Source organism: Drosophila biarmipes, chromosome 2L, assembly GCF_025231255.1.
Source record: "Drosophila biarmipes strain raj3 chromosome 2L, RU_DBia_V1.1, whole genome shotgun sequence".
NCBI classification, from domain to species: Eukaryota; Metazoa; Arthropoda; class Insecta; order Diptera; family Drosophilidae; genus Drosophila; species Drosophila biarmipes.
The window spans coordinates 15744370-15769209 of NC_066612.1; the positions used below are offsets into that span (position 1 = coordinate 15744370).

The 24840-nt window shown below is 40.4% G+C and overlaps 4 protein-coding genes across 10 annotated transcripts; 1 reads left to right on the top strand and 3 right to left on the bottom strand.

The window, feature by feature from the left end:
* The first annotated feature begins 1660 nt into the window (after positions 1-1660).
* Positions 1661-17567, top strand: LOC108033745 (cingulin). Of its 7 annotated transcripts, XM_017108305.3 has the most exons (6): positions 1664-2036; positions 2101-2310; positions 2439-2728; positions 8498-8748; positions 10040-10118; positions 11282-11425. In XM_017108305.3, exons 1-5 carry the CDS (start codon positions 1803-1805, stop codon positions 10051-10053), a joined length of 999 nt encoding a protein of 332 aa, XP_016963794.1. In that variant the 5' UTR covers positions 1664-1802; the 3' UTR covers positions 10054-10118; positions 11282-11425. The 7 variants fall into 7 exon arrangements, with proteins under 7 accessions (XP_050740988.1, XP_050740989.1, XP_016963797.1 ...); XM_050885031.1 differs by lacking the exons at positions 10040-10118; positions 11282-11425 and adding an exon at positions 8184-8371 and having other exon boundaries at positions 1661-2036; positions 8498-8646; XM_050885032.1 differs by lacking the exons at positions 8498-8748; positions 10040-10118; positions 11282-11425 and adding an exon at positions 16488-16630 and having other exon boundaries at positions 1661-2036.
* LOC108033238 (inactive CLIP domain-containing serine protease A8) lies at positions 4011-5837 on the bottom strand. The gene is made up of 2 exons (XM_044094563.2): positions 5526-5837; positions 4011-5465 (listed from the first exon to the last, which is right to left on the bottom strand). The coding sequence occupies exons 1-2, from the start codon at positions 5802-5804 to the stop codon at positions 4056-4058; spliced, it is 1689 nt and encodes a 562-aa protein (XP_043950498.1). The 5' UTR covers positions 5805-5837; the 3' UTR covers positions 4011-4055.
* On the bottom strand, positions 6246-7997 carry LOC108033746 (phenoloxidase-activating factor 2). The gene is made up of 2 exons (XM_017108309.3): positions 7649-7997; positions 6246-7593 (listed from the first exon to the last, which is right to left on the bottom strand). The coding sequence occupies exons 1-2, from the start codon at positions 7817-7819 to the stop codon at positions 6772-6774; spliced, it is 993 nt and encodes a 330-aa protein (XP_016963798.1). The 5' UTR covers positions 7820-7997; the 3' UTR covers positions 6246-6771.
* LOC108033744 (protein bicaudal D) lies at positions 10414-24579 on the bottom strand. The gene is made up of 8 exons (XM_017108303.3): positions 23516-24579; positions 13779-14144; positions 13578-13715; positions 12646-13496; positions 12360-12577; positions 12045-12299; positions 11788-11962; positions 10414-11473 (listed from the first exon to the last, which is right to left on the bottom strand). The coding sequence occupies exons 1-8, from the start codon at positions 23747-23749 to the stop codon at positions 11356-11358; spliced, it is 2355 nt and encodes a 784-aa protein (XP_016963792.1). The 5' UTR covers positions 23750-24579; the 3' UTR covers positions 10414-11355.
* Positions 24580-24840: the final 261 nt, after the last annotated feature.

Here is a 24840-nt window from a genome sequence, read left to right on the forward strand (position 1 = left end):
ACTTAGAATAGGGTAATTTGTTAGTGAGATAATTTTGACTGAAAGGTCGGAGAAGAGATATGTGGGAAAACAGGTCAGATAAAAATAAAAGCAACAGTTGTGGGTCTTTTTTTTCCTCCAACAGCACCTTGTAGAGTATCGTTAAGTTTTAATTCTTTTCAACCTTTTCCTTATTTTTTTGTACTGCCGATAACCAAAAAACGTATTTTTTTATTTTATGCGAACTGGAAATAAAACTATCTAATTAGTTTAATTTACATTTTCAAAGCGTATATTTAAAAGTTTTTTCTATTATTATGCATTCTAAAACTATCCCGAATAAAAAATACGCCAAGATCGTAGGATTAAAATCCGCTGAGCATGGCACTTTTTAATATATATCTATTTGCTATGCTATACCATACTTTAATAATCTTTGAAATAAGAAATTCCCGCCATTACGGGTACATATCGCATAATCTTATCGGTGACTATACAAGAGCGGCACGAAATTAAATATTAATTCATATGAACTAAGCGCAAATAAATAGAAGTTATGTCAAATGTTAGTATTGGAATTTCACAACATTTGCCAGTCAAGGATCAGGAGTGGGAGTCGCGGGACCAAGGCAACTCGCAATGTCTTGATAGCACGAACGAAAAACAACAACCCGGCTAATGGAGTCCAGACATTGATCAAACAACGGTGGAAAAACTCTCACTCTCACAAAGCTGACAGCCAATTGCAGAGGGTTTTCCATGAAAATCACGCGATATTCGTCCAGTCCCGCGTGGCAATTTTGAATGGGGATGGATCCTGCCCCCTCATAAGCTGACACGTGCTGGGGCAGTCGTTTTCGTGTACCCCGGGTATACGACATTATTGATTTTTCCGGTTGTCGGACTTTCGCCTTAAACTCTTTGAACTTCCTGTGACACGTGTCCTTGACAGCGGTAGGGCAACTAACCCTATATGTTGGGTCCTCAATTCAGTGTGAAGGTAACAGCGGGATATCATATATTTTATCGCTACATTATAAACTCCTTTAGTATTATTTTGTACATATATGAAAAATTGTTATGATTTTTAAATTATTTTAGAAGAACTTACTATATTGTTTAGTAGCAGCCAGTACTTTTTAGTTTTCAAGCAAATACATACTTTACGGCTCAATAATATAATTCCTGGAAATAATTATAATTTAAACATAAATGCTATACTCACATACTAGTATAAATAAATATATTGATAAAGTCAAACTTCTTAGAACTTGTTTTTGTTTTCACGAACAGACCATATTTGCCACTCATTAGATTTTAGTTAATAAGCTTAATTTATAATAAAGTCCTTGAAGGATTTGGTTTCTATTCAAACATCATTGTATGTAGTAAATTTATTACTTCGTAAAAAGGTTTCTATAAAGAATAATATAAAATACCATAGCAGATTGCATTGTATACAAACGAATACAATCCTCCTGACAATTAAAGGGTCTCTTAAAGTCGTAAGCACACTTTGACGAGGTACAAAAACCTTGAGAACTAGTCGGGTGTGCGTGCAAATCGCCAGTTAACCCCCGACGACCTTGGCCAATTCCGGGTATTTGTTGCGAAAGAACCAAAAAAGCGAAAGATTTAATTTTTGATATACTGAGGTGGCATTGATTAAAACTTTACGTTAGTTCACTCCATTTTTTCGAATTGCCAAAATACTCAGTAGGTAATGTAAAGTAAATGTTTTTAGTTATTTTTTAACGCTTTTCAACGCAAGCAAAACGATAAAATTTAAGTTATTTTTACACTTTAAAATACTGTTAAACAAAATGGATGATTTGGAAAACAGTATTTATGATTGCCCCTGCGAAAAAAACTTTTGCCCAGAAACGGATGTTTCGGTGAATCGTCAGCAGATGATGCTATCGCAACCGGAACTCTGGACCCACCGGAAAACAGAGGCCAGCTTGAGGGTCTTGACCACGGTGATGCTGCACACTTGGCGTCAGCGCCGGAAGGAGGTTCGTGAACTTCAGGAGGTGGTCCAGCGTCTTCAATACAGCGTAGGTAGTTCAGGATTTGCTAACCTTATTATCTATATAATTTTTATTTCTACCATAATTATAGTCAATGAAGTACAAGAACGAACTGCACGTGTATGGCACTCTAATGCGAGTGGAGCAAAAAAGGAACAGGGAACTGCAAGTGCAGCTAAAGCAATCCGCGATGAGCATCGACCAGGTGAGGTCCTCCTGTGAACTACTCGCCTCTTCGGTCCGAAACCTAACAACCGAGAAAATTCAACTGCAATCAGATCTGGAACAACGATCACAGGAGGTAAGTTCGATACTTTAACCCTTAAAGCTAAGTTAAATAAATTTCATATAATATTAATATTATTATAAATACTTGCGATATTAAAATTAAGAAAATGCCGATTCAGGTAAAAATACCCTTTTTTTCAGTACGGCCAGCTGGAAGAGATGTCTGGCCAGACCCAGAAGTTGCTGGCCACCGCCCACATAGAGCAGTCCAATCTGCGAAGACAGCTGACGAACGAGCAGCGAACCAGCCAGCACCTGCAGCGTGAAAATGAAGGGCTTATCAAGGAAGTGGTCCTGGCAGAGGGCAGGGAGGCCAAGTATCGCCAGGTGAGGGACTGGTACCACCGAGAACTAGCGGAGAAGGAGAAACAAATTCGGGCTCAGCGGAGAGACATCTCCGAGCTGGAGGAGAGATTGCTAACCATCAGAAAGTAAGTTTATTATCCTTGTCGTATTTCATTTTAGTAATACTGTAAATTGAAACAACAATATTTAGGAAATTATGAAATTAATTAACTAAGGAGTTCGATAAAAAATCCACCCTACAAATCTGCTAAACTTAAGAACATGCATTCATGAATTGTCCGTGTGAATATATATTAAACATAATTAAAATTAATAGCGCTTTAATAATTTTAATTTAATTCCTCAGAAAGACTTAATGGGAGGATAAAGAATTCGTTATATTATATTAATTTTATTTTTATAACAAGAAAGGAAGTTAACTTCGGCAAGCCGAAGTTTGTGTACCCTTGCAGTTATAAAAAATCAATAATTTTATTAAATTGAATTCGAAATTCTTAAAAATATAAATATTTATATTCCTAATATTATAAGATAATATATCAAAAGCTATAATTTGTTTCACATTATTTCCCACCAATTATCCGATCGTTCCTATAGCAGCTATATTAAAAAAAAAATTAAAAAAAATTAATTAAAATAAAATTTAACTCGAAATTCAGAACTAATTAAAAAATGTTATTTTCAAGCTTATAAGGATATCTGTTAAAAAAACACAAAAGATATAATATTTACTTCATGTTTTCCTACAAATTTTCCGATCGGAAAATGGCCGCTATATGATATCATCGTCCGATTTTGATAAGATTTAATACGAAATTCCAAATAAAAAATGTTAGTTTTAAGCGTAGGAGGTTATAAGTTAAAAAACATCGAAGATAAAATTTTCCAATATTATTTTACCACTAATTTTCCGATAGTTCCTATGAGAGCTATATGATATAGTCTTCCGATTTTGATAAAATTTAGTTCGAAATTCAGAATAGAAAGAAGACTTTTGGGAAAGTTTCAGCCCGATAGCTTTAAAACTGAGAGACTAGTTTGCGTAGTAACAGACGGACAGACGGACGGACAGACGGACATGGCTAGATCGACTCGTCTTGTGACGCTGATCAGGAATATATATACTTTATGTGGTGAAAACGTCTCTTTCACTGCGTTGCAAAAATTCTAACTGAAATTTTTATACCCCTTGCAAGGGTATAATAAACAAGAAAGAAGAAGTTTCTATACCCTTGCATTTAATTTTAATTTACTACCGCATATGATACCCGAAATCGATGTATAAGTAAGTATTTGTATCATTTTGATTTTTAATTATCTTTTCGTTCCTATGGGCTATATATGTTAAAGGGTATAAAAAAGTGGCGGAACAAAAATTATTCGTAAAAAAATCGAAATGAAACCAAGTAAAGCCGTAACATTTATTGGACCATTGAGTACACTGCAAAGTACCTAAAATCGGATGGGGCTCCTGTACCTGAAGGGCAGCAGGTTCTCGTCAATCCAGTACTTGAACATCGCCACATCTGTATAGGTTGCGGGTACGCCCGCCTGCCCACACTCTAGGCCCCAGTTCACAATGCCAGCCTGCTCGAAGACACCCGAGTTCTTTCCTCCGACGGAGCAGAAGAGGGCAGATCCGCCATCTCCAGAGCAAGCATCCCGGTTAGGTTCGCCTCCGGCGCAAATTAGGCTTTCGGGAAGCTGATAGTTGCGGCCCATTTTGGTTTGCCTCAGTTGTTGTTGACATGTCCTTCTGTCCAGCACGGGCAACTCCAATTTCTTCAGAATGCTCGAAAAGCTTGCATCCTGGAAAGCAATCTTTCCCCAACCAGCCACTATGCAGCGGCGTTGCTCGAATGATTTTCTTGAGTCAGGCAAACAGATGGTTCTGATGTGGTCCGACAATTGGAAGTCCGTTTTCAGGAAGAGAAGCGCCAAGTTGTTGGCACCTGAGGAAAATTTGAATCCTTCATGGATCTTGATTCTCGCCACTTCGCGCTGCTCGGCCTTAAATTCCTCTTCGTTGGACTTCAGGTCCCAGTCGCCAGCCCTGACCAGAAGCTCTCCTGGTTGTTTGTCTACCACTCGGTGAGCTGCTGTTAGAACCACTCCTGGGCGAATCAAGGACCCGCCTGCCAAGTAGCTTTTCTGCATCACCAGAGCCACAGCCCAAGGATACTGTCCAGGCCTGGCGTGATCCTGGGAAATTCCTTGCATCATTTGCAAGCCATTTTCGTTGCTCCTCCCGCACTGTTGACCCTGTTCCATTCCTTCAGGATAATTTTGGGACCCCGCACCTGCCGTCGACGGTTGTGAGTTGCCACCGGGTAAGGTTGGGTCCCTTCTTGGTGTGTTATAGTTTCCGGCTCCATTCAGTTCATTGGTTGGATATCCGCCACCTGGAGTAAAAGATGGTGGACTAGCTCCTCCGTAGGTTGATTTTACACCGCTTGGACCTGAAACAGGCTCTTGAGGTGTGTTATAGTTTCCGGCGCCATTCAGATCATTGGTTGGATATCCGCCACCTGGAGTAAAAGATGGTGGACTAGCTCCTCCGTAGGTTGATTTTACACCGCTTGGACCTGAAACAGGCTCTTGAGGTGTGTTATAGTTTCCGGCTCCATTCAGATCATTGGTTGGATATCCGCCACCTGGAGTAAAAGATGGTGGACTAGCTCCTCCGTAGCTTGATTTTACACCGCTTTGACCTGAAACAGGCTCTTGAGGGCCATTTGGCTGAAGTCTTTCTGGCCCGCCTGATCTCTTGGCTGATGGAGTACCACCCTGGACCGTTTGAGCATACGATCCTGGAGGGTCTTGCCTTGTCAGGTACGAACTGGTTGGTGGTGCGTAAATATTCTGCGAGTAATGCAACACACTGAAGTATAAATCACACTTAAGGAACTTTTAAAACCTTACCTGTCTCATGATTGCACAGCAGATTTCAGGGGCGACGCATTGTTTCGACCGGTAATCAAATATAGGCGACTCTTCCTCACAATGCTCCCGAGGGGCACAGCGATAGTTGCAGGCATTGCTCATAAGAAAGCAGCCCAAGAGAAGAGCTCCGATTGCCCAGTAACGTCCCATGCTTCCTTCACCAGAACGATTGGCAGACAAAACCGAGTGATTAGTGTTATATACTCTCAGATGATGCATGTTTACACACATACATTGGCGACTGATTACTCTTATCATGCATTTTTCTCGCGAACACGCAATCAAGTGTTCGTACCACAATACTATTTAATTTTGTATAGCAAAAAATATAATTATGTGTACGTATATGTATACGCATACTCGGATGGCGAATCAATTTTCTTTGGAAGCATATACATATGCAAATTATTTATTTGCACGCTGTGCCTTATCTCTGGGGTCAAATACTTTATTTTGGCCGATTTTAAATCTGTCTGCCTGCTCGTTTCCAAACATTGGGTTTTTGCCGAGTACGTCAATATAAATCAATATTAAAGCGCAACTTCGCGCCAAACATATACCAGGAGCCTTGCACTTGTTAACAAAGCTTTAAGAAAAATGTCATACCATACAGAAACGTAAAAAAATTCTATTCCATTTGAAAAAATATAGATATAAAAGTAAGATTTAGCTATATAGGAAAAAGTTATATTTCTTTATTTTAACTAATATGTACAACCAAACATTTTTATTTTTTTTTTAAAGTTTTTCCCCTTAACCTAACCTATGTATTTTTAGCCAACAGTCTTTTCCTATTTACAAATTTTGATAGGAAAGAAAATATCCTTTATTATATGTTGCTTATATTAATAATAAGTTCGGAGAAAAAAAGACTCCAAAAATGAATTTTCTGTTGAATTTACTTAAATTCCTTAAAGTAGTCTAAACAGAATTACACTTTTTTCATAAAAAATTATAAAATTAAACTTAATGTACGTTGTAAAATACTTGCTAAAAATTTTTCTTTAGTTTGGTACTAAATATTTGCAGAAAATGAACTCTACTTTGTATGTATTCTGCCCAGTTAAAAAGAAACATTTATTGTTCTTTTTCACTATGAACACATTTAAAAACATTACATTGCAACAAAACTTCATCATTATACTTGATGTGATTTGTTCGTATTATTTTTTATGTGAGGTATTGCATTATGGAACAAAGTGCAGGATGCGACAGAATAAATCGTTCAGAATTGTATCTTCTCTGAAATCCACTCCTTGAACATCGTAACATCCGTGAAGATTTCGGGAACACCCCTCAGCGCACAATCTATGCTCCAGCTCGCGATGCCCACCTGCTCGTAGCCATGTGGTTTGTTCGCATCGACGGAGCAGAACAAGGGAGATCCTCCATCGACAGGGCAGGCCACCTGACCAGTTATACCTCCGGCGCAAATTAGACTCTGCGGCAGATTATAGCCCGAGCCCAATATGGTCCTTCTCAGCTGATCCTGACATGTGTTTCTGTTCAAAATAGGTAGCTCCACTTTTTTCATGACTCTGGACTGAACCTGGGACGTGTTAATTCCCCAACCGGCTGCCGTGCAGCGACGTTCTTCGAACTGCTTTTGTGAGACAGGAAACCAGATGGTTCTAATGTGGTCCTCTAACTTGAACGGGGTTTTAAGGAAGAGAAGCGCCAAGTTATTGGCACCGCTCATATAATCAAAGTTTTCGTGGCTCACGATCCTTTCCACATCGCGTGTCTCAGCTGTTGTGGATTTGAAGTCCCACTCGCCAGCTCTGACACAAATTTGGCCTGGTATCAGATGCGACACGCCGTGAGCTGCTGTTAGGACAACTCCTGCAGAAACTAGGGAGCCTACCGAGAAGTACTGATTTTCCTTGAACAAAGCCACAACCCAGGGAAATTCGCTAGGTTTTGATTGGTCTTCGGTGACATATTTCGTCATACCTAATCCGTCGGGGTTACTCAAGCCGGGCTCTTGGGAAGGAGCTGATGGCTGATTACGTACTGGTGGCCAGGGCGTGATTTTAATTTCTGGCAACTGAAAATAATCGAAAATAGTAACAAACTGCTCGTGAATTCTATTATAAACTTACCGTCTCTTTAAGTTCATTACAACAGTGATTATTATAGGCACAAGCAAATGAAGAATTGTAATTTGTTGGGTGGACTGTTTTACACTGATATCTTGGAACGCAGTAATTACAGGCTTCACTTAAAATCACGCTGGCCAAAAAAACAATTTCTACTGCCCAAAATGGTACCATGGTTGTTTAAAGGTTTTGATTGACTGAAATCCCGACTGGGCTTCGTGCTATTTTTTATACATTCTTATCAGGCCAAGCATGTACATATTCAGAAATATACACTCAACAAGAAAGAAAGCTAGCTTTGGCAAGACGAAGTTTCTATGCCCTCAAGCTTTCCGAATTTTGAAAAATAAAAAAAACTAATCAAGATTGTGTTTTATATGAATTTACTAGCGAATACCTAATAATCCAATCCGTTCGATCTTTTTAAATTCTTTTTTTTTCGAAATTCTAAAACATATTAATATTAAAATATACTCTTAGAAATACTATGCTAAAAACACTAAAGATATAATATTATTATATTTTTTAACTGCAATAGAATTAAACCTTTTGGAAAGATTGATCCTGATAGCTTTCAAACTGAGACACTAGTTTCTGTAGAAACAGACACAATGACAAATATGGCTAGACCGATTCATTTCCGAAATCAGTAGAACCTTCGCAAGGGTACAGGAACATTTGACTCACATTTCGGATGAGCTATAATCCCAGGTCACTCGTGAAAAGGTAATAAAATAAATATGCCAAAAATAGAAATTTAAGACTTATATTCTTTTGATAGTGAAATTACCGGTTTTTGTGCCACTTATATAATACAAAGTCGTTATATTTATGTATTTATATTGATCTTAGGCAAACTGGTGAGCTTGAACAACTGCGTGAAAGTGCTGAACGCATGACGGCCCAAACTGAAGAATTGCGCCAGGAATTAAGCCGTTCCCGCACCAGCTTCTTCAGCGTCCTTGGGGAACCTAGTAGCCGCCTTAGTCTCAGACGCCTCCACAGTCATGTGCTTGCCCCCTTCCAGGAGAGCCAACTGTGGGTCAAGTTTCGCCGATACTCGTCTAATGTGATGTATTTGTTCTGTTTATATATGCTGCCCGGTATGCCAGTAACCCGTCCACGCAAGAAATAGAAACAAAATTAAATAAACATTAAAAATAAATGCTTCATAAATGCCAGACGAGCTTTAAAAACAAAACTACTGAGATTAGCAAGGCTTCTAGCCAATGAATATTGTAAAAATAGGAATGTACCTTTATGTAAAATAAGTTCTGTAACATAAAATATAGGTATATTTTTCTGCCAATATTCTGTAGATGTCATACAAACGGCTTAACTGTTTTAGCGACACATGGTACACATTAAAATTAATTTAATAGCGCAAATTTCTAAAGTAAGCAATGCCAATCAGCTCGAAGACCCAATCTTGCCCTTCATCGACCTGTATTTAGAAATATTATTATAGAAATAAAGCGCGTTCATGTTTGCTAATTTGTTTATTTTCACATATTTTGCAATAAGTATTTTGTATAATTTATATTCCGGGTTATCCCTTGCACACTCGGTTGCGCTTTCATATGTCCACAGTTACCACTTGCAAAGTTATTGCAGTTTGCCGGCAATTTATCATAAAACTTACATTAGATATCCTTCAAATCTTAAATTCAATTGCTTTACTCTTACACTCACTTCTTCTTCGGGGAAATAGAAAACTATTTGCATTTTGTTTTGCCTCCACTGCATTCCGTTCGGCTATCAGTAATCTCTAATGAAGTACTCTGGTCTCGAGTTAATTTTATTATTTATGTAGTATGCATATTGGCTATAAATATTTTGGCTTATTGGATCGATGTATAAGTTGAATGTGATCTCGGACTTTTGCTTGGACACGAAACTTAAAGTGAATTGTTTCATTCGTTCGTTATTGGTTCAGTGAGTTGCGTAAATAGACTTTGTATTTTTGTTCGTTTGCAAAAAGGGACGGTAAAAATTACAATAAAATCATTTTGAAATATGTATGCATTTTGCTTTGCTCGCTTGTTTCACATTCGAAATATCTATCAACTTCAATGTGTATATAAATATATTTACAATTAATTAGAGTGATTCTCCTTGCTTTTCTGGCATACTGCATAATTTCTTTAGGCAACTCCGACGAGTTTACATATATGTGAATGCATGAATGGACGTTGTGTGTATCAGCATGTGTGTCTCTGTGTGTATATCTGTGTTTATTTTAATATAAATTCAATTTAATGGCTCGGTAATTTACACAATATACGATCTTGTATATATAAATTGTATGTAGAACTTCGATAACTTCCGATTGAAAACGAAAACATCAATAACCCAAAAAGAAGCAAACAGGTTCACAGTTTCTGATTCTTTCAGGAGTTCGGAGGTGAAGCAATTTAAATACTACTACAGACAGTGCTCTAGCTGTAACTACTTTCGTGTTCAATTAGCTACGGTAATAATATCTATTTAAACTTTAACGCTTGTCTTGCTATTTGTAAGTTGGTTAAGCTGCTGGTAATCACCATAGTTATTTAGTTTTTATTTAAACAATGCATCTTTTCAAGGCTGTTTGACCTAGGCAAAACATAATTCTCTTCGCTGTTGAAATAAAAATCATATCCATTTGTAATTCCATTCAAATTGTGTGGTTGTAATTTTTTCATTAAAACTAATCATTTTTATGCAATGAAAGGGAATCCCTATTTAGTCTTAAATGAAAGAAAATAAAAATGAAAATACTCCCTCGATTAATGTTTTTGTGTTGCAGTTTATTAAATGTATTAAATAATAATGCACAAATCATAAGTTATGTCTGCACTTAATGATAATAATGCACAAATCATAAGTTATGTCTGCACTTAATGATAAATAAACCAAAAAAACTTTGTTTGTTTTATTCTCCATTGCAAATTATAATTAATTTCCTAGAATTTCCTCACTGCAAGACGGCCAAATGCCGTTTAATAAATACAAAAGTCATCATCATTCAGAATCGTCTTTGAGACGTAGCCTTTTGCTACTCTGTTCAATGGCCGCAAGCCATCGATAATATACATTTCGACCAAAAATCTGGTCACTTGTTCCTTACGTACATTAGGGCCACTTAGTTTGAACTGGGCCGTGGAAAAATACTCTTAGTTATCGGGCTGGCCAATTAATACATGGTTCAGTTGCCAATATCAATATCTTTTGTTCAACTTCAACTTTTTTATCGTTTAGGTTTGTCAATTTTTTTTCGCTTGCGCACAGCGTTGTAACAAAAATCTAATAATCAACGCGAAAGTTAACAAAACTCAGATCAAACCAAATTTCGACGCCTTCAAGTACGTCACATGTTCATAGAAAAATACATTTCGTTACGTTATTATTTAATCTTTTCCCTTATGTTGGTTTAATTAAATTAATTGGACGTTTAAGTAACTAACCGTTAATAACCGTTTGCTGCTTCCTTGTCTAACACAAAACTTTCATCTAACTAAACTTTCAATAAATACAAATACAATACAAACAAACATAGTTATAGTAGTTGGATAGAGCATGGATATAGCTTCGTTCTAAAATACGTTTGCAGTATATCTTGTGATTTTGGGAATATCTCCCCCTCTCTTTCCGCAGGAACTCCAACGAAATTACAACTTAAGCAAAGTATAAACCAAAGCCAGAAGTTTACGCTGCACGCTGATCTTATGTTAGAATGGGTTGGCGTTGCTGCTCGCTGGATTCCTGCTCGAAGGCCTCGTGCTGAAGGAGGACTTGCCGCTGGTGCCGCGCTGGGCGGGCATCGGGCGACGGACGTGTCGCATTTCGCTGTTGGGAGTGAATGCAGGATAATTGTTAGTTGGAATTGAAAATTTAATGGATGAAGCTTAATTATTTTAAAGTATTCATCAGCGCACAGCGGTTTCTCGTAGGGTTAGGCGGATTCCAGCAGCAGGTTAGCAGGCGGGCATGCAACAAATTTTCTGCCACTTGCAGGGGCTTACCAATTGCTGGACTCTCAAGGGGATTTCAGGGACAAGATAGGGAAATGAGGAGCCCTAATCGAGAAAAGGATGAATATGTGTTTGCTTGTGACTGGGGGTGGTGATGCAGCTGACTTTTAACGACCCAAGTGCACCCACCGATCCATTTCCATCTCCTCCAGTCGCTGGGTGAGTGCCAGCTTCTGCTGGACAGCCAATCGGAGTAACTGGTTCAATGTCTTCTTCTCCTCCTCAGCAGCTTCTAGCTGGCGGTTGAGATCATCCACCTGGGTCACATACTCCTCGCAGCGAGCGGCGAACATGGCACGCAGACCTTAAATTTGAGATGGTGTTTAAATAAATACAATAAGAAAAATAAATGAAATTCATTTATCTAATATATTTTAGTTACTTACTTGAGAAGGTGGCTGCATCCTCCTTGAGAAGCCTGAGTTCGTTACGCAGCTTGGACATGGTGTCGCTGACAATGATCTTCTCGTTCTCGTACTTGGACTTGAGATTGGTGAGAGCCACCTCGGCGGTTTGTTTGTTTGACTTGAGCACGTTGCGCAGAGTTCCGATCTGTTCGCGCTTCACGGACAGCAGGCTCTTCAGCTTGACTATCTGCTCCTGCAGTTCCTCCATCTCCTCGGTGTTGACCTTCTCCAGAGCTAAAATATATATATAATGATATTAAAAGAGGTTATGGCTGCCGAGCGGTATCAACCTACCATCCCCACCCTCTGAGCGCACTTTGTGTTTGTTCAGATCGATGGTGTGCTCCACAGCAGTCTTCAGATACTTGATCTGATCGCTGACTGTATCCACGTACTTCTTGATCTCCACGGAATCAGCCAAGCCTTGCAGATCTTCGACGATCTGAGGTTTGGCAATAAAAACATCCGATTTGAATTGCGACTGGATGGCAGTCAGAGAATCGTTTTCGAAACTGTAAGGAATTGGATAAGAAATGATATAGGAAATCGGTAGGTAAACAATACAATGATGTCCAATTACCTCATATCGTCGCTCTTGTGATCAAGCAGGACACGCGTTGGCGTTTCTCCATTGACGGTGCACACAAGGTGATACAGCTGGGCCAGGTCGTCGCTTAAGGCCACCAAAGTACTGCGGGCTGAGCCCAGACTTTGGCCAGCGTTCTGCGAGATGTGCGTGAGAGTTTGAACATCGCTCTGCAAGTCCAGGGACTTTTGCTCCGTGGCCAGAAGCTTGTTCTTCAGGTTGGTCACCTCGTTGCGCAGCGTAGTGGTGGCGTCCGTGTAGTTGAGGCCCTTTTGCAGCTCGGAAATGTCAGTCTTAAGGCCATCGATCTCCTTGGCTGAGAGAGTGAACCAGTTAGCATACTGCGAGATCAGAGCTCGCAGTTGCTGCTCCAGCTCATCCTTCTTCTGGTCGCTATCCTTGCCCTGCTCTTTTACGTCGATTTGCTTCTTTAGCTGAACTAGAGCATCGACATGGGCCGCAAGAAGAGCCAAGCGAGACATGAAGTTCTGCAGCTCGTTTTGTGACTTGTCCAGACTCGTCTGCGCCTCCCTTAAGTTGGCCGTCAGGTGGGTCTTCTCGCTCTCCATGCTCTCCAGCTGCTTCTCCAGTTTTTTTAATTCGTTCAGATGTATCTCCGAGAAGAGATCGCACTTGGTGCCGTCGGGGGATTTTAGCTCGGTGCTAAGGTCCGCCTCCAGGCGCTTCAGAGCCAGATTCTCCTCCTCACCATCCGAGTTGTTGCTGGCGTTGTCCTCCATGTTGCTGCGTATGCTGTAGGCCAGATTGCTGATGTGATACATGGACTCGCGGTTCAAGTGACCATCCAGCTCCTTCTTCAAAGCGTACTTCGCCTCGCGTTCACCCTGAAATAAAATGGAAAGGAAACATTAGAATTTGTGAAAAAGGCATTATTAGTTTATTATATTTTTCAAAATCATATTAACCTGCAGAGCCTCTAGCGCCTCCTCCATTTGCTTCTCAGCAATCTTCTTCAGATTCGCCAGCTCATCGACTTGTTGATTCAAAAGCTCAACTTCTTCAGTGAGTCGACGGATCTCATGTTTGGCACCTTCAAATTCCACCTGAAAATTTAAACAATATGCATCAAAAAAATCAATTTTTATGGACAATAGTCTTGTACTAACCTGCGAGCTGCGCAGATTGGAGACCTGCTTCTGCAGCGATATGTTCTCCTCCTCCAGTTCCGAGTACTCGCTGAGCATTCGCGTCTCGCGAAACTTGAGGTCCTTTAGCTCGGCCTTGAGACGCAGGCGGTCCGCCTCGTTGTCACTCTTGTCCCGCCCGAAATCGGAGTTCTCCTGCAGCATCCTGTCGCGCTCGTTGCGAACCCTTTCCAACTCATGGCGCAGCTGTTTGAGCTCGTTTTCCAGATCACAAATCTGGAGATTGAGCGATGTCTCCCTGGCAGCGGATTCATTCAGCAGGGCGTCCTCCTGTTCGATTCCCGTCTTGTTGGTCACCTTCTGTGAGGTTTGGAACTTCGTCAGGGCCTAGAAAAATCAAAAAAAAAAAAAAAAGGGGACGAGGGAGTAAATAAGTGTGCGGAAAGCAAAGTAATCATAAAAGTTTCCTGCCTGCCCACCGAATGCCCGCGATTTTATTGCAGTCATTTGCATGTCCCACTAGAGAGGGGACTTGGGGGCGTTGGCCACCAGGGAGCTGTGGGCTGCCTGCTCTGCTGATGACGCCCCCTGCATTTCACTGGGTTTTATTTTTCATTAAGTTCCCCATCGGAAAAGGTCTGGCAAAGGGTATATCGGGGTGGAGAAAATACTGTAGAATATTCACGGTCTTATAATAAGTTTATAAGAACTAACCAATGACGACGAACGAAAACATGAACTTTTTATAGTATATTTTTATACTAAGAAATATCAACATTTTTTACCATGGCTAGCAATGATATTTAATTAAGGAACAGCCCTCATTATCCTTCGCTCAGACATCCCGGAGGTCAAGATGCATCAATGGGAATAGCAGATGCGATGGTCTGCAATTATTGGATTTTGTTAATTGCTGGTCGTGTTGAAACCGCCCAAGAGCACATAAAGGTTAACGGCGGCCAGGGACACACCCAGGATTAAAAGCCACCAGCCACCGGCGGAGGTAAACACGAATACAGAATGTTTATGGGGCCAGGCCAAGCCCTTAACTGGGCGCTGGAGACCCTGTCCATATGGACAGTCAGCAGGAGTGGACGCTTAGTGGGGGTTAAATATGAGGCACATATAATCCTGTGGCGGCATTAATTGAAATCTCAACCCCTAACGGCCGCGCTCGTCTGGCATTTTTTGAATGGGGCCATTTGGAGTACGTGCTTCACAAGTTCCACCATCATCGCCATCGCCATCGCCATCGCCATCGCCATCGTCATCACCATCATCATCGTCGGCGTCGTCATCAAAACTGTACCCAGACAGAAATCTCAAGTTCCAAAGTGGAACGACCACGATTCAGGGATTTGGGCAAACGGAAACTGCATCAAAAACTTTTCTTTGCCGGATTTCTCTTAAATGCCGTGTAATTAGCAGGCGGCAAACAAATGAGTCTCCGCTTCCACGCCGCATCCTTAACCCCTTGATAAGCGCCTTTTCTGGCCTTTCCCCTCCTCGGCCCTCAACTCTTTTCACTACTGGCTTTTCCCACCCATATAATTATCGCTGGGCGACGTCAGCCGACACCGTTCTTGTTGTTTTTGCAATCTCAATTTGACAATCGCACATCCACAGAGCAAACCCAAAAACTCCCCAGCCAACCCACTTTAAGCCAAGTGCATTTCGTTAATTAGTGTAATCCGAGGAAGGGGAAGGGGTGGGTGGCTGGCTTGTACTAAAAGAGAAAGCAAACAAAAGGCCAAGGCGGGTCCAAAGTCTCGGATGGAATTTCAGTTGCCTAAAGCTGTCACACATTCAGGCAACTAAATTGCAAGGCACCTCTTAAATTAGAAAGAGACCGACAAGAAGGGCCAAAGAGAGACGGGGAGACAGGGGCGGAAGAGGAAGAGTCACTGGGAGATAATCCTAAAACAAAGGTTCTGCAACGAGGGCGGCCTATAAAAGCATTCCGGGCGGTTATCTAAGCTCTTCGCTTATAATCCGATTTTCATTAAATTAAACCGACATATGTAGCTTGTAGTGCAAGTTAAAGCGTTTAGTATCTACTCATCTTAAAGATTAGAAAAATAAATCATATTAAATGTTTTAAAGATATGAAAAATGATCTAAGGTGGATTAGCTATTTGGTAAGAATATTTAAAATACATATTGTGCAAGCCCAATAGCTAGTATCAGACTAATAAAATGTACTTATCTTTATAATCTCATGACTAGTAAATAATAGTCACTGGAAACTTTTGTTGCTCGCAGTGCCACAGTTTGTTCAGTGACGCCATCTATCGGCAACAGGCCGCAAACAAATGCCGGCATAAACTTTATGCAAATTAGAAAAGATTTTTAATTAACTTGAGCAAATATTAACACAGTTCACAGAGGCCAGACAAGAGCAGAGCAGCCGCACTACACTTGCCATAGGCCAGACATCAGGCCTGTTCGCCGTGCCCCCACTTGGCCACCCCCTTTTCAACCACCCAAGCCCACTTTGTATCTGCTGGATTGCTTCACAGTGGTGCTTTGGCTGCTATTAGTTTTCGCCTGAACAGTAGAGGTGCCTAATGTACTCAGATAAATAAGTATAAATGTAAAAAACATATTTTTGCAACAAAAGCTGTAGAAGTTTTTATCATAATTTAGAATCTCCCTCAATTATGATAGATAAATTTAACATTTTGAGTAAAACAGTTCATTAATAAAGCTTAGTAAAGCATTTTCTCCCAGTGCAGACGCAAATATGGGTGGACTCCTCGCAGCCGCATTAGCAGCTGTTGCCATCAGTTCTCCGGATGACTGCAATGAAACTCCTCCTGGTCGGGCCCACTAAAAATAGAGCAGATTGCCCACATTATGACACCGATGAGCAGAATTTTGGAGCGCACTGTGTGAGTGAGAGCACTTAGGTGGCACAACCACAATATAAACAACAAGAACCACCACAACAACGACGAGGGGCGACTATAACAATTTCCTCCTGGTCGCAAAAGTGGGTGGCTTGGGCTGGGCTCCCGCTGGTTACTCCCCAATGCTGATAAAGTATGCCATGAATGACTGAACAGATTTCGCCGACTGGGGCGAGGTTGAGGGCGGCACCACGCCCAGTTCGTTAACTGGCAGCTTCACTCTTATGGAACGCAGGCAAAATTAAATGCGAAACAGCCTGCAAATGCAATAATAACCAGCTGCACAGAGAATAAACTGTACAAGTTATGCAATTTTGTGATATTTCTTAAAGAAATTGATCAAATAAAAAAGTCTTATATTATGATTTTAAGCTTTGATCACTTAAAATGTATAGTATCCTGAAAAAAGGAAAAAGTTCCTATAAAGAAATAAATCTTGAAAGTCAAATGGAATTTTTTTTGTTAATTGTTGTTGGTTTTTTATGGATTTAAAAAAAATAAATATTAAAATTATTATTGTAGATAATAAATATAAATAGTAAATAATCAGTATTCTTCTCTTTATTTAAAATTAGTAACCAGTATTATATTACTGCATTCCTTTTTAAAGATTTCTTAAGGAAATTGATAAAATGAAAAGTTATTCCATTATGTTTTTATATTTTGATAACTTGAAACTTATAGTATCGTAAAATAATTTAAATTATTTAATAAATTTTGAAAATAATAATAATACTTTTTATATATAATTGTTCTCTTCTCTTTTTTATTTAAGAAGGAAAACAGTATTATGAAAACCCTTTTCTAACTGCATCCCTTTTCCAGGCTGTGCACAGTTTTGAACCCATCACACAAACGAACAATGAGAGCCGAAAAGAGAGAATAGGAAATGGGAAATGGAAAATGTGAGAACGCCGCATTTGTGGCCATCATGTCAATGCACGAGCTTGACACTCGGTCTGAATTTGAAATGTCGCCTAAAACGACAAAAGAAACGGCGAGCGGAAAAACGGCGAGAAAAACTGCAGGCGGAAAAGTGGGAAAACCTGTGTGCGTGCAAACGTTGACGCTGCGAAAATGTTTAGCATGGGAGCTGACACAAAAGGACTCAAATTACGCTCTTAACGAAATGGGAATCCACCGAATATGCCGGCTGTGCGGTCAGAAACAAACCCGAAAAGAATACGCTTTGCATTCCCCACTAACAGGATACAGAGGAAATCTAGTTAAAAAAAACCGCACCCGTGAGTGTGCTAACAATGGAATGGATTTTCTAAAGCAGATTTAACACGGCGTGGTTCTAAAAACTCAGTGGTATTATATAAACGTTATCACAGGGTAGGAAAAAATAAGTTTTAATTACAAATGTCTGTTTCTAAAACCCTGTATTTTAGTTTGCAATAAAGCACTAACAATAATAAACAACCATTATGATTATAATATTATACATCAATTATATTTTGTAAGATTCAATGTTCCTAAAGCTACTAAGGATGTCTATTGCAGGCGAATTCATCAGATTGCAAAGATCGGAAGCTCGTTAAATCCTGATAAAAAGGAAATAAGCAGTGTTCATGAGTAGTTCTCTGATAAGTTCCACAAAAAGTAAACAGGCCACACAATAACGCTCGCAAACATCGCCAGGAAGTGCGAAATGGACGCAACGGGCCATGGGAAGTCCTTGAGAGCGCGGAGATATAAAGAGGAATAATAACCATTTGCTCCTGCTGCGAGAGTCCGCAGATGTGTTGCGCAATGCACAGAGCCATATATCCTAGGCGAACATCTCGAGTGCATTTAACAGCCAATAGTCATGTAGCGCTTTCCAGGACGTGTCGATGGCGGCGGCTCATCCTTTGCGGGCTCAGTGCATCTGGCAGCGTTCCAATTCCCCAGAGCGACTTTGGCTGGGGCCAAAAAGTTTACGCAAATAAATTGCACCGTCATTATGCGGGATGCAGGACGCCAGTGCTCCGCTGGAAGACTGCAATTGTCACAACATTTTTGCCTGCATCCCTGCCCAGATTTTCCCTCTCGTCGTCGTCACAAGGGCACAAGTCTGTGTGCATTTACATTTTCATTGCTGGCAATTCATTGGGGGAAAATCGGAGGAGGCGAGGAGGCGGAAAAGCGGGTGGAGCGTCCTCGGCTGGCGGGAAATACTAAACTTTTTCCCCACTCATTTCCTTTTCAGTCAGGCCAGACAGCGACGGAAACATGTTTTGTCAGTGCTCAAGCGCCGCACTTAACCCCGCCCAGACCCCGGACCTCAGAGCCGCTTAACCCACCGCCCTGGCCGGGAGTTGCTGCTCCTGCCCCATCTGCCAGTTTGATTGCCATAGAATTGCAATTTGCGCCAAAAGAACAGAACATCAGTGTCAAATCATTATAATTTTTTGTTCCTTTTCCCGTCGCTTCGCTTAGGTCTGGCTTTGATGCTGCTGCTGTTGTTCTAATTGTTATTGTCTGGCTCGGATTTGGAAAGGATAAACAGTTGGCAGGAGCCACAGAAGCATAAATTCAGAGGGCATTTAAGCAAAGTGTTGGTGGATTTCGGTTCTTGCTTTGATTATCTTGTATTCCACTTACTGGATGGTATATATAGTGGCTTATTATCCTGCTAGGTGAAGGAAAATGAACTGGTTGATTATACATCAACTAATAAAATATAATATATTTAACTAAACACAAGCAACCCATAAAATTTAAAATTCCCCCTACCCATTTGATAACTTTCCCAAACCTCATTCCCCCAGAGCCTTGACAAATAATGCCATTAATTATTAAATTTGTGTTAAAACTTTTTGGGGTGGAAAGTAGCAAAGTCAGGCAGCCGCAGAATGCCAAACTACGCAGGACACGGGAATGTGGCCGCCGGACGACGGGATGTCCTTGATGGTGGCGCGACGCGAGCCATGATATATGGCCAGCACCCACACCCAAAACCCGTTCGCATGTGGGACAAAACAGGACGACATCGCCCATATAGGGGCGTACATGTGTTGCGCCACTGCGTCCATCGTTCGTTTTATGGCCTTGTTTCGGGGCCTTTTAATTGCCGCAGTTACAATCGTCCGAACAACAAAGTGCTTTCCTGCCCCCTCCTACTGCCACCCATTGTTGCACGAACTCTCATTCGGCTAACTGAATAAATTGCCAAATGCGGCTGACAGTCCCAAAAATTGGGTAAATATTTGTTTTGTGGCTCTGCAGTTGCCAATTTGCAGTTACAGGGATGAAACGAAAAATATTTCAGAACCAAACTTATTGCACTTGTTTTAATGGGAGAAAAGGCTGCTAACTAATCAGTATATCAAGGATTACACTTTAAAAACTTCAATTTTATCGGACCCATAGTTTGGTAGATATGGCTGTTGGAAGTTAAGTTTTTCAGATCATTTTTCTTGAAACCATGACTTGGTCTCATCAAAAGAATTTTCAATATTTTTCAAACGTTTTTTTTAATAATTACTTATTAACTAAATATACAAAATGTTTCAAACAATATTGTTCAAAATATATTTTGAAAAATAAAAGTAAAATCACTGGCAAAAAACCCTATCTAGACCCTTAATCAAGAGGTCTTAAGGTAAGAATTACTCAAATATCTGAGTCCTTAAAAAGAAATACTTAAAAATAAAGAAAACTGTATATAAACAAAATTTAATTGAAAATTTTAAGAAATTAAAATGTAACAGGTTACAGATATATTTATCGCAATTTATTTTTTTAAACAAAGATTACTTTAGTTTTGAATTGAAAAATAATGTCTAAATAGCACTTCATTCACTGCCATTTCCAAGATAACTTTAATAATTCAGTTTAGCTACCGGTGCAGACATTTTATGAATTAACCTCTGGCCTGGCCTAGGCGTAATCGAAATTCTATTGCATTAAAACCCAGTCGATGGGAAAATTCCCGCCTCGAGCGCTTGGAAAATATCCGATTAATTTCAGTAAGCTAATTTCGAGCGAAGACGGAAAGGAAACTTTGCCCTCTTCTGCCGCCGTCCCCGTTGATTTATGTCAGTTCAAGCTGGCTTCGCCCACGGCTGATATCTTGATTACAAGTGGAAATGCGTCCCCCTGTCGCCGCGATCCCCTCGCCCCGCGTTCAGCCACCCCTTTTTACACTGTTTGCCGCGCTGCAGTTTGGGGGGACGCAAAATGCCCGCAGTGACGTGGTCGACGACGTTGCGAATTTTTTTAATTTTCAGCATTCATTTAAAATGTGTGTGGGTGTGTGGGCGGAGTGTGGCCTGGTCTCGCACTCTTTTTGTGTTCTCGTAAAAGTTCAGTTGAGTTCAAATCCAACAAGCTGGAAACTATCAAGCGGGCACAAGTGCGCCGCCACCTGTCCAACAATTAATTGGCAGGCTTTTTGTTCCACTCGCATAGAAATGCACGAGCATATGCGTAATACGCAGGCCTATTTGTGAAAAGGTGTTTCCGGCTGCGCCTGTGTGCAGGTGTTAACGCCCTCGCTGCGCTTATGTCAGAACTCTCAACCCGCTGGGCGGTAAAGTGTTAAACAGAAGCCTAATTATTTAAGTCTTTTGGGGAAATACAAACAAACAGGGATTGTATGTTACTTTTGAGGCAAAAATAAATATTCTGGCTTAACAAGAAGTAACTAAGACTAGGCTGTAAGCTAAATAATGCTAAACAATTGACGTATTTATAAAAATTGTGAACAATATAAAACAATCGTTTTATGTAATGAATAAACTTCATTGTCTGAAAAATGAGTTCAGATTGGAGTGAGATATTATAGTACGTTATCAACTAAAGCGTTTATTTATAAACCAGGGTTATCTTATCGAGAAATAAAAACAAAAATAAATGTTAGGACTAAATAAGAAGTAACTAAATATTAGATACAATTACAAATGCCTACAACTGATATACAATCCTCCCACATTACAAGGTATTTGTTATAACTATACTATGTAAAACATGCTGTTAAAATAATAATAGCTCTTAAACATTTCCGGCAACTCGCTCTACTAACGCTCCCTTATAAAATATTTGGCTAAACCAACTTTGCTTAATTACCAGCCCAACAAAAGTGGAGAAAGAAACCATAATAGACGGCAGAATGATTATGGACTGTTTCCCCCATTTGATTCTCACCGACGAAAGGACACAACTTTTCCCTTTCGACTGGCATTGCAGTTCGAGGCCCAGGAATCCGCACCCGGTGGAAATTCCACAGGAAATGCCAGGCAATGGCGAGGACTAATTGGAAAGGAAAGGGTAGTAAAAAGGGCTGGGGAATGGGTTTTATGTGGCCCCAAAGAAAGGTGCAAAACGAAAAGGCAAAAGTAGATTGGCCATGCAGCTGCAGGGGCTTTTGAGCCAAACAATGTTTTGTTTAAGCCCGAAACAAATTGAGCGAGATCGGTGGGGGCAGAGAAAGAATAAAGAGGACAACGAGAGGGCCGTAGAAAGAGAACTGGGAAGTCAAAAAAGGCAGAAACACTGTCTATGAATAGCTGGCTCGGATTAATAACAATAATTCTAATGACAGTTTCGTGGTTTCGAAGGGAGTTCTTAAATATGTGTGTTTCTTGTACCACAGATGGTCTCATTTATAGGAGACCCACTGTATTTATCCGCACACAAACAGCACGTGACCATATGGTCAGTCTCCGGTTCCACGATCAGGGAGCAGATCCCAATTGTTTCTGCTAGACCAGGCACCAGACTTGGGCGAGAGCGGAAGAGACGTTGAGAGAGAGCCACTCCGGTGGTTCTGGCCAACAGGTGAGCGAGTTAATTTGCCAGCAAGACAAATTGATGGCGATTGTGGAAAGGTTTTCTTTGTCTTTGTAGGTGTGTGTCCGAAGGTGTGTGAGTGCGAGTGTGGGCTAGTTGGGCGATAAGCGCCGACTGCTCGGAAACAGATCAGAAAACCTAGCCACAGTGAATACCAAGTGGGGGGACTTTCTAATCAGAAAATCTATAGATTATAATTTTAATAGAAATATTTTTATTCGTTTAATTTGCGAATATGTTTGCGTTTCTAGCAAGTAGTTAATATTTCCTACCTAATACATTTATAAAATAATCTCCAAAAAACAATGGTTCTTGAAAAATGTCGAGCTAAAATAATTAGGTTCACTATATGTTTTTCAATACCTTTTCAGCTGCTTAGAGCTTTTAATCGTCAAAGAAAAGTGCACAAAAATAGTCTTAAAAATGCCAAAGATTAATATAAAACTTGATTACTAATCATTGCGATATTGGAAATGATGACAATATTCTTAGGAAAACTGTTGGCAAAAACTTTAGTTAGATTAAAGACCGAGACAAGATCAAGTATAGAGTTTGCTCATAAAAGTTACAGATAATAAATATTATGATCAATTGTATAAAAGGTCTTAATACACCTACAATATTTTAAAGTTGCTTTTTAAAAATGATTTAATTTGTAAAATAAATATATTTAAAAAAAAAAACAGGACATGTAGTTTACAAGTGTACTAAAAAAATTGTTAGAATAAACAAGATCTGATAAAAGGTTGGCTCACGAAATAATACCAATACAAATATTATATACATTATATTAAATACAAATACAAAAAATATAATATATATATAGTTAAAAAATATAATATATTAAATACAAATACAAAAAAGATAATATATATAATCAAATGCTTTTTAAAGCCCTTAGTATACAGCATTGTAAATCGTTACATTCTCAAATGTATACCCTATATAAAAATAATATTTTAAAGTCCCTGGCAAGATCAGGTTGAGGCGAGTAAGCTACGAAACATTCAGAAGGGATTTGGCCGCTTAAAATGACTCGTAGGGTAGGCAACATCCGACGGATGAACTCACCTCCTGTGTGATGTCCAGCTCGTGGCGCGTGTTGTCGTAGAGCGTCTCCAGCTCCTCGCACTTGTGCTGCAGGGCGGACTTCTCCTCCAGCAGGGACAGTCCGTACTGGGCGGACTGGGCGCTGGCGGAGGAGACCTGGTCCAGCTCGCGGGTGAGGCGCTCCACCTCCATTTGCAGGTCCTGCACAGACTGGCCCTGCGACGGGCCGTTGTCCGTGCTGCTGGCGCCGGACATGATGGATGGATGTCCCTCGGAGCGGGGGGCGTGGGGGGTGGTGGACGGTACAGCTGCCCGTGGGCGTGGCAGGTGATTTTGCTCGTTGTGTCGGTCCTGGGCGGAATCTTTTCGATACTTTTTGATTTGGAGGGAAATCGATAGAAGTCGATTTGTTTATGCCGTACGTATTTTATTTGTTGTACTTCTCGTGTGTTTTTTATCGGAGCCCCACTCACACAACTCCACTCGCGGTGTGCTTTCCGTGGTGTGCGTGCGTTTCACCTTTTCTCTTTTCCGTGTGTGTGTGTGTGTGTGTGTGTGTGGAGTGGTATTCGTGTTCGTGTGGGTTTTCTGCTCTCTTTCTCTCCCCTACCCGCAAAAATTACTAAATTAAACAGCACTTAATGGCCAATTAAGCGTGTGCTTTTAACGGCAAATAATTCTGCACCACATAAATATAGGCAAATCACACACACACACCAGCGCACTTCCTCACGCACACAGCGGCGCTTAAAAACGGCTGGCAGCAGAAAATCAAAATTGCAGCACAGGAAGTTGTTTCAATTAACTCGAAAAGAAACAGTCAAAATGACATCACACAATTTCCCCTTTCCTTGCGTTCGCTGGCGAAGTGGGAGTTTTTCCCATTTTCCCTGCGCTTTCTCCTGTCGCCAGCCCTTGGCGCGTGTTCGTTGCACAATTGCGGCGCAGACGGCTGAGTTATTAGATTTAATCGGTCTTTCGGTGGAGGCGAAATTTTCAAGCAAGTGCAAAACAAAAGTTTAATCCGCAATCACGTCAATTCTTGGCAATGTTTTGTGACGGAATTTGAGTGCGACCGCACTCGAAAGTTCCGAAAATACTGTTGCTAGAGAAGACTCGATGAGGTCCCAAAAATGCCTCGATCCGAGATTCAAACCTTTCAGGAAAACTTATGGCCCGACTCCACTGGTCCCTTAAGAAAATTAACCAACGAAATGTGATTAAATCATCTAGTTACTTTTTGGCATAACTATTACATTTAATTATTTGTACATCGTAGGCTTAAAATTGAGCTACAGGAAGGTATGGCAGCCACAGCTGCTGTGGCTTTCGGCTCAGTTTTTAAA

What these genes read in the sequence shown, in the direction of transcription:
- LOC108033238 (XM_044094563.2), bottom strand. Translation starts at nt 5,804, where the DNA reads ATGATAAGAGTAATCAGTCGCCAATGTATGTGTGTAAACATGCATCAT. An exon ending in GCTGTGCAATCATGAGACAG is followed by an intron (nt 5,466 to 5,525) that starts GTAAGGTTTTAA and finishes CATTACTCGCAG; the next exon opens with AATATTTACGCACCACCAAC.
- LOC108033746 (XM_017108309.3), bottom strand. Translation starts at nt 7,819, where the DNA reads ATGGTACCATTTTGGGCAGTAGAAATTGTTTTTTTGGCCAGCGTGATT. An exon ending in GTAATGAACTTAAAGAGACG is followed by an intron (nt 7,594 to 7,648) that starts GTAAGTTTATAA and finishes GATTATTTTCAG; the next exon opens with TTGCCAGAAATTAAAATCAC.
- LOC108033744 (XM_017108303.3), bottom strand. Translation starts at nt 23,749, where the DNA reads ATGTCCGGCGCCAGCAGCACGGACAACGGCCCGTCGCAGGGCCAGTCT. An exon ending in CACAAGAGCGACGATATGAG is followed by an intron (nt 12,578 to 12,645) that starts GTAATTGGACAT and finishes AATTCCTTACAG; the next exon opens with TTTCGAAAACGATTCTCTGA. An exon ending in GAGGAGATGGAAATGGATCG is followed by an intron (nt 11,474 to 11,787) that starts GTGGGTGCACTT and finishes CACTCCCAACAG; the next exon opens with CGAAATGCGACACGTCCGTC.
- LOC108033745 (XM_044094564.2), top strand. Translation starts at nt 1,803, where the DNA reads ATGGATGATTTGGAAAACAGTATTTATGATTGCCCCTGCGAAAAAAAC. An exon ending in TGGAACAACGATCACAGGAG is followed by an intron (nt 2,311 to 2,438) that starts GTAAGTTCGATA and finishes CCTTTTTTTCAG; the next exon opens with TACGGCCAGCTGGAAGAGAT. An exon ending in AGATTGCTAACCATCAGAAA is followed by an intron (nt 2,729 to 8,497) that starts GTAAGTTTATTA and finishes TATTGATCTTAG; the next exon opens with GCAAACTGGTGAGCTTGAAC.